Below are 9,148 nucleotides of genomic sequence, written 5' to 3'. Positions count from 1 at the left end.
AAATTGTGAAACAAGAGTTGCTGAGTTATGAGATGAAACAAATGGTAAGATCCACTTTAGAGAAACAAATGTATAAAGTAAAATAGAGAAGAAAAAACCTTGCTTTGTTCCAAGAATTGAAAGGTACAACAGAAGGGGTAATGGACATGACGAAGCCGTGTTAAAGGATGAGATGGGTCATTCCCTGAATGAAATCATATCAATGGTGTGTCTTGGGTCCCATTGAAAAAGTTTGGCAACTTTTATTATTATTTGGGAGATAAACTGATAAACACATAGATGGCAAAGGCAAATTTAAGTGCAATAAGTGAGGAGAAGACAGAGTGAACAGTGACAGTTTGGCAGCAACAATAAACATTCAAAATCGAAGCTTTTTCAGATTGGTCATACTTGTGCACAGTAAGACACACCCACTTTTCTGCTGCACTTGGTCTTTCACTAAATGCCTGGTTTTTCTGGCCATTAGGTAGGAATGGGAAAAGGAATAAGAAGGCGATGGAGGGTCCCTTTCCCATACCTGTGTACTTTGCTGCTTCTCATTCAATTGGCCCCTTCACTCAACATCACTTTGCAGAACCAAAAGCAACTACCATACCATACCATTACAACAACAACAACCATCTTCTTACTATTATTAATATTACTATTATTAATATTCTCTGTGTTGAAACTGATTCGTGGTAGAAAAAAAAAATGGTCTGTGACGGCAGTGCCCTGGGCAGGTCCTTTATTACATAGACATGGTTTATGGTCACTACTCTGGCACCCTCAAACTGCACCCTTCATTCTCTGTCATAATCATAAATTCAACCGTGTAAAAAGGCTTTTACCATTATTCCACTCCTTCCCTTCACCCCTCGCTTTTCAGACACGAACCTCTGTCTGAGGTTTATTAGGAAACCCTCCCTCCCCACTTTATCAAAACCTTTTTGCTCTCAACTTTCTTTCTGCCTTTGGTTTTGGTTTCACTCACCTCCACAAAATGGATGTAAGCTTCTTTGGTACCCTTCCTTTTTAGTCACTACTCATCGTTATAACTAATCATTGCTTCTTCATGGTGATAGGAATGGAAGGAAGACGCACACATTCCAGAGTTTGGGAACTGGGATTTAACCAATGACTTCCCAATCACTCGCTACTTCGAGTGTACAACACAGCCCCGTCTGCTTCGTTACACCTCTTCCTCCGCTGAAACTCGTCTCCACCACAAACCTCCTCTCCCCCTCCGAAATCATACCAAACAGGTTTCCTTAATTACCTCCTCAACTTCATGCATGATATGGCCAAACCATGAAATGAAACCGTTTTTTGAGGATGTTGGAGTTGACTTAATTTGTGACTGTGGTGCAGGATACGAGGAACAAGGGAAAGAGATGCCCGCATGGGAATGCTAACAAAGGAAAAGTGTACGTAGTGAAGGAACAAGCAAGGAAGACTGATAGAAGAAGGAAGCATATGCAGGTGCAACAAGACGACACCGTTCCGCGAACTCCCAAACCCGTTGACGAAGATCTCTATAAGATCCCTCCCGAACTCCTCCACACTTCCAACAAACGGGTGTCTCATCAAACTCTCTTTTTTCTTATTAATGTTAATGCCATGTTTGTGTTGCATATATATAAATATATATCAGTACTTATTCTGTATACTAAACTTTTCTTGACTTTATTTATCATGGTTTTGCAGAAGAAAATTATGGGGTTCATTTCCAAGTGTTTTGTACAGCTTTCGTGTCACGAGCACTGCTAAGCTGGAGTTCTTATGAATGTGTTTGGATGACAGTGATGCGTGTTGGTTTCTAATAAGGGATTAAGAAGCGAATGTATTTTGGTTTTTTAAATTTATGTTTTGAGTGGGTATATTATATAAAGTTTCGAATTCATTGGATGAAGTGAGATTAGGATGATTCTGATACGTGTTGTAAGCGGAGTGAATGAATGTCAGAATGTCTAACGTTAATTAATAGTAATAGTGAATGTAGCTGTTGGTGACGGTTGTGTGGTGTCTCTTTTATTGGAATGATGCTCTTGGTTTTGGTAGGATGATGCAGTCATGCATTAACTACTCATTCCATCTATTGTCACTTTCACCAAGCAAACATCTTTTCTTAGCCATGACAACACGGTGAAGCATGACTAGGTGGACCACAATATCCATCCACACTGTCGGAAATCACCTCGCACATGTAGTTTCGTTTTTGTTTTCCTCTTTCTCTTCTCATCTCCAACTCCCTTCACCGGAGAAGCATGTAAGCCCTTCTTCCGTCTCCGTCATTGATGGTGACTTCAACAGCACGGTTGCTCCTTCACCAGCTCTTCAACGTAAACCTAGATATGGATCCGACATCAATAACATCATCGGATCGTACTTCAACATTCTAGAAGCGCCATAATACCAAACTTGGATCTCTATGTTTGCCAACAAAAACAGAGAAAGGGATTTCAACAGTGACACCTCCAAAAGTAAAAGTGGGAGAAACAGAGAGAGAGAAAAAAAAAACACTAAAATCGTTTAACAAGTTGTATTAAACGTGCAGAAATAAATTAATCAGGCTTCTTCAAGTTACCGCTATCCATCCACGACCCACGTACTAGGTCAGTGGCTTAACAAATTACGATATAATTATTTACATTTTTCAAATTCTTTTCTTTTTAATATGTATGTATATACATAAATATGTGTATGTGCATGTTAACTTTTTTGTCAGAATATATATTAATTTGGAGGGTAAGCAAGTCAATTTCCATATCAATATTGATTACAAATCAGGTTGGTTTCAAATTATATGAATAAACAATATTTAAAAAGAAATATTAACCTCGGAAAAAATAAGTTAAGCAAACAAAAAATTTAAATAGTTCACAAGTCTTGTTTAGCTGAAGGTGAAGGCTATTTCTCAAAGGGTGTTTTATATTCCTTTTATTTTGCTAAAAGATAAAGGAGTTTCTATTTGTCCTTAGGCTTTGATATACTTTGGGGCCGCAATCTGATAAAGTCAACGTTTTTTGAGTTCACTATTATTGGACTCTAAACTTCTACCTTTAATTAAAATATGGAGACACTTCTCATATTACTAACTTACTTTCATTTTATATATATTTTTTACGAGATTTTTTTTTTCAGAAAGTAAATTTCAAAATAATAAAAAAAGTACTTTCCAAAATGTATAAAAATAGTTAGTACCCAGTTAGAATAATTAGTATTTTTTATGATTAAATAACTATTCATTAATATTTTTTTCTTTAACTAATTAACTAAAAATGAATTACATTATAGCCTTCTTTTATTTATTATGTTTATTTGATAAATAAAATAAAAAATGAATTACATTGACGGTTATTCCATTTATATTTGTGAAAATTAATATAATATATAATTAGAGTGGTTGAAGGCAACCAAGTAACTGTGGTGGTCCACTCTAACACAGTACATGTTGAGGGATGATCCTATCAGCTAGCCTTTTCACATTACTATATGACCGATGCTTCAAAACAAAAATATTACCAGCTACTAATAATATTTTAGAGAAACATTTATCAATATTTACACAAAATTAATTTATTACATTAATGGATTCCTTTTATCTTCTTTTTCAGTTAGCCGTACTTCAGTGACAAAAGTTTAATTGAACCACCAATTTTTCTTTATAAAGAAATGACATGTATAACTCTGAAAAACTAAAATGTAAACTATTTTTATGGAAGTCCTAATTTTCATTTGATAAATGTTATGAAAGAAATCATTAAATACAAAATAATATTATGTTTTACAATAATGTAGTATTATATACAATTTTACATTAAATATTAAAAATGTATTAAATATTATGTTATTACATCTTACTCCAACTGACCGTAGCTGAATTAGGGTTAGGGCTAGGTTGGCAGTAGCTAGCTGGGCAGAGTAATAAGCACAAACGGTAGAATAAGGAAATAAGCACTTTCTTTGTTTTTTTTTTTAAATACAATAAAAACAAAGATTCTAACTTGAATCTTGGCCGCATTGTTTACTTTGTTTTTACAAATTTGAACCTCGAAAGTGTTAATTTGGGTCAAAATTAATTTCTTATCGGAGAAAAACTTCACAAATTTTAAATCAATTTTAAATAATCCCTAAATTAGGATGAAATTAAAAATAAAAAAAAATTCCTAGCTGACTTTAACTTAATAAAAATTATAAGGGAAACCAAAATCGCATTCAATGTTGGCACAACGTCATGAATTCATTCCTTTTATTATCGCAATAATTTATGTCAATAACTTCTTCTATTCGTTCAAAACCTTTTTATCTAAATACTTACAACCCTAATATTTTGTTTTATCATAAAAAATCTATGTGCGGGGTGTGAAAAAACTTCCAAAATGCAATTCAACACACCATTGACAGAATATGTAACGTGTCAAGCTATCAAAATTAATTATGTAGTACCAAAAATAATTAAAAACTAGATGTCTAACAACAAAGTAAACCAATAACTGCAAAAGTTGGCAAGCATTTTGAGAAGAAAATATGAATCTATTTATTCATGATTGGTAATGAAGGTGGTGTTACAATATTATTGTACCCAGAAGTCTTATTTTCTTACTTTCACTATACAGTTTCAGAGAACAAGAAATAGAAGAATTTGATCATGCACCAGAGCTTGGACTCTGAGTGTTTTCCGACTTTGAATTCGGACTCTTTTGCAAAGTGGACTTACCTATGCCAAGACAGTGAAGGATGGAGTTAGCTTTCCTTCTAGCCCTAGAGGACCCGTTTTGAACAATCTTTGAGAATGTGCCGTTGGCCACTTCTTCCTCTTTAATTTCCACCCTTTTTTCTCTGTCATGGTAACAGATTAGATGTAGAATTACAGCACCGTTTTCCTTCACGCTTTCTACTGTGGTATCCCTCAAGATATCAAGCAATAAACGGACACCGCCATGATTCACCAACGCTGCCACGGCATTAGTATGTGTGGCAAGAAGTGCCAACAGTGATAACATCTCATCAACAAGAATACGGTCAACGATCTTCCCAAGAATAATCTGCACTGCCCCTTCTCGCACGGTCCTCCCTATGTTTTCACGAGCAAAGCATAGTTTGAACAAGGCTGATTCAGCATCTTTCATGGCTGACGGATCTCCCTCTTCAAGTAAATCCACCAAGTATTTTATAGCTCCAGCCCTTCCAATTATATGCTTGTTCGAATCAAGAGATGCCATCGACGCAAAAGCTGCAGCTGCATTGCTTCTTGTCTGAACTTCTCCGGATTTCAACGAATCAATCAGAAAGGAGACCACTTTTTCGTTTTCTGCCAACAACTTCTTGTTCGTGTCGTGTATTGCGAGGTTTACAAAAGTTCCGATCAAATCATCTTGGAGTTCGGGGTCCGGAGGAGCTGTGCCGGATGATAACGGATGCATCAAAAGCTTAATCATTTGCGTGCTCCCGAGGACTGTTCGAACTGCGGACATTCTTTTTGCTAACTCACGAAGCTCCTTTGCAGCTGCTTTCTGCTCAGGAAGTGACAGTGACAGCTTGAAGAGCAGAGATCGCAAACGGTGTCTGTGTGCCTCGGTTAGTGGTTCGTTGTACATGTCGAAAACGGGATTTGGCAGGTTAACTCCGTTTTCTCTGCACCACTCTGAAATCATGCCTTGGAGCATGAAATTGGGAGTGAGAATACAGTGACTGAGAACAAGTTGGGTACAAGGGTTAGCTCCGTTGATTTCATTCAGCCACCTCTGGATGACTGGACGATCAAAAGTCTGCATGCACCATCATCATTCATCAATAATGAAAACCCTATATATCCTATAACAACTACTTTCTTTAACACCTTTCTTGGTATAACAGGTTCTTGATACGTGGCGATGAAGAAAGAGTGAATCTTGAATAGGAAAAATGATAAAGAAAAAGAAAGAAAACCTGTCCAGTGGTCAAGATAACAGGATCTGTCATCAAGTGACCGGAGAGAGGGCATTGAAATAGTGGGGGAACGGGTGTCATTAGATCGACGTTGATTGAGGTAGAAGCGGTGCACTTCAAATCCTTGAGTGCAGAAAGAACACGGATAGCTTTGTCTGCAGTGTGAACGGAGTAATCTTCATCTTCCACGATCCTTTCGATCGCATCCTTCAACTTTTGCTTCAGCTCCGTCACCGTGAAGGCCGCCATTGCAGAACAAGAATGAGATTTTGCTAGAAAGAACGAGAGTGAGAGACTGAGTGAATCAACGAACTTCGATGAATGCTGATAGCAGAATCAGAAACAATGTGAGTGAAGATAAGTGCGGAAGCGAAGTCATTTTATAGGGACTCATCTCACTCCACACGTGTGCATTGCACCAGTCAAGCCGTTATGCACTTTCTACAATAGTCTCAAACGCCACTCTTTTTTACAATCTGCGGTCTCAAAAATATAATCACTTTTTAATTAGATATATTTGTATAATTTATTTTTTAAGTTCACTTAATTAATTTTATATTCAATCGAAGTATTTTCTCAAAAATAAAATAAATTCTCAATTTAACTATGAAGCAGTATTTTCCTATATCACGGTCATTGATTATTATTACATTTGCGGAAAATAGCGTAAAATATTGGTCATTAGGCATATGCTAATTTGTAAGACGTGTACTGCTTATAAATTCTTTATTTAACTACGAAAAAAAAAACTCTTAAGTTCTGGATGCTATACATTTTATGATTTTAAAAATAATTTAAATGTATTCTAAAGATGTTTAATCTTGGATTTTATATTGTTTTTACATGTATATATTAAATCAATTATTTAGTAAACATAATTACATCATATATCATAAATTATATAGTTACATCCCATGTTATTATTTCTTTGTTCATCTATATTATATATCCAACATATTATTTTTAATTTAATATTTAAATCATATTTAAAAAAATATTACAATTTTTTAAGTACATGAAATATTTTTAAACAATTATATTACATATATATAATTATTTAAAAGTACGGGTTATATATAGGACATATTTGTGTTTTTAGAAAGTTCTATTTCACGAAAGATTATTAATATTATTTCAATCAACTTATAAATCCAATACTTTTTATGTCTTAGATTCTGGTTATTCCTCAAATAAAAATATTTACTGATCTGATTATGTTCATATTTCAAAGTATGTTAACATTATTACGGTTTTTTTTTAATCTGAAATCACGTCTTAAATTTAAAAGTCGAAGTTTCAATTATGCTGTTGATAATTATTGACCAATTTTCGAGATGTATAATGGAACTATCCTGGTTTTAAAAAAAATGAATGAATACGTTGTGGAATAAATCATGTAAGGAAACAAACTTGAAGATGCTTATACTTGAAAAATTTATTTTCACTTTTGATGTTCAAATTTCAAATAATGTTTAAATTATTTCTTTTACGACAATTATTAATAAAATTGAACGTCAATACTTAAAATATGATCGAATCTATTTGTCTAAGAAATTATATATATTCACTTATAAAGACTAAAATTATTGTTTCATATTATTTTCTCTTTCAGCATTTAATTAAATTGTACAAGATGCATTATAGTTATGCTATTTTTACTATAATGTTTTTTACAAGTATCACGTCTAATATATATTCTTGCATTTTCACAATGTAAAATTTGGATTAAAAAATTCTCCTACTATTTTGTATTCTATTTTAAATTTTCAATGTACTCCATATTATAAAATTTATACTTGAAAAATTATTCACTCCCTAAATAGGATAACTACGACAAATTAAGCTAACATAAAAACAATTTATTAATATACTATGCAAATGATTGACACTCATTTTGCTACATTTAGCATAAAAAAATATCATAAAATATTTTGTGTTATATTTAATTTTTTAAAGTTACCATTTAAAGATAATTAAAACTAAACTTCTTAATATAATAAGTAATTCATAAAAATTTAATCGTGCAAGGCACGGTAAAATACTTTAGTTTTCCTTTTAACATCCCGGAGGTTATGATCAATGTATACTTTCAGGGTCTTTCTTCCTACACTTCCAAGCATTTATTCTGCACATCCAAAATTTCTCTAAATTCTCAAAATATCCTTTGATCATTTAAGAAAATTCACGGACATCACACCCCAAAAATATCTTCGGATGTCGACTTCCAGAAGTCAAAATATATGACTTCCGGAAATCAAAATATATCACTGGAAGTTGCCTTCTGAAAGTCAAAATATATCACCAGAAGTCGACTTCCGAAAGTCAAAATATATCACCAGAAGTCGACTTCCGGAAGTCAAAAATCATTACCAAAAGTCGACTTCAGAAAATCATAAAACATTACCGGAAGTCGACTTCCGTAAGTAAAATAATTAAGTCAATTTTAAAATACGTATTAAAAATTATAAAACATATAAATTAAAAAAAAATTACTTTAAAAAATAAAAATATGTTATAAAAATACGAAATAAAAAATTGAAAAATAATTTAAATTAAAATAATAAAACTAAAGTTTTACTATTTTAATATAAATTATTTTTTAATTTTATTTTTAATTTTATTTATTTTATTGATATTATTATAATTATTTTATTTATATATTTCATGTGTATTGTATTTTATATTTTATTTGAATTTTTTAATTTTGTTTAAAATTTAAATATTTAATTTTAATCAAATTTTTAAAATTTTTTCAACTATATATGTTTTACATTTTTAAATTTAAATTTTTTTTTATATAATTTATTAAAATTTTAATAAAAATAAAAAAGAATTAAAAAATCATATTTAAAATAACATATATAAATAATATCTAAAGCAGAATAAATTTTTTATTTTTTTTTATTTAAAGTTTAATATTATTTTAATTTTACTTATTTTTATTTTTATATTTATTTTTCAGTATATTAAATAAAAATAAAATTATATATATTAAAAATATATATTAAGAAATATGAAAACATAAAAAATAAATAAAATAATAAACTAAAAAGATCATTAAAAGTTAAAAAATATAAATTTTAAAAAGAATTAAAAATATTCAAAATAAAATTTGTTTTTTGACTTACGGAAGTTAATTTCTAAATGTTTTTTGACTTCCGGAAGTCGACTTCCGAAAATATTTTTTGACTTTTGAAAGTCGATTTCCAAAAATTTTTGACTTCCAGAAGTCGACTTC

The 9,148-nt window shown here is 31.6% G+C and overlaps 1 protein-coding gene and 1 pseudogene across 1 annotated transcript; one reads left to right on the top strand and one right to left on the bottom strand.

The window, feature by feature from the left end:
- Positions 1-689: 689 nt before the first annotated feature.
- LOC114192761 (uncharacterized) lies at positions 690-2,605 on the top strand. The gene is made up of 4 exons (XM_028082572.2): positions 690-988; positions 1,065-1,244; positions 1,351-1,557; positions 1,687-2,605. Exons 1-4 carry the CDS (start codon positions 983-985, stop codon positions 1,747-1,749), a joined length of 456 nt encoding a protein of 151 aa, XP_027938373.2. The 5' UTR covers positions 690-982; the 3' UTR covers positions 1,750-2,605.
- A 2,023-nt stretch (positions 2,606-4,628) lies between these two features.
- Positions 4,629-6,159, bottom strand: LOC114191350 (U-box domain-containing protein 9 pseudogene; annotated as a pseudogene).
- Positions 6,160-9,148: the final 2,989 nt, after the last annotated feature.

The sequence above is a fragment of the Vigna unguiculata genome, chromosome 7 (assembly GCF_037176805.1).
Source record: "Vigna unguiculata cultivar grain cowpea cultivar isolate G323 ecotype 2 chromosome 7, ASM3717680v1, whole genome shotgun sequence".
NCBI lineage: Eukaryota > Viridiplantae > Streptophyta > Magnoliopsida > Fabales > Fabaceae > Vigna > Vigna unguiculata.
This window is presented reverse-complemented; position numbering and strand designations above follow the sequence as displayed.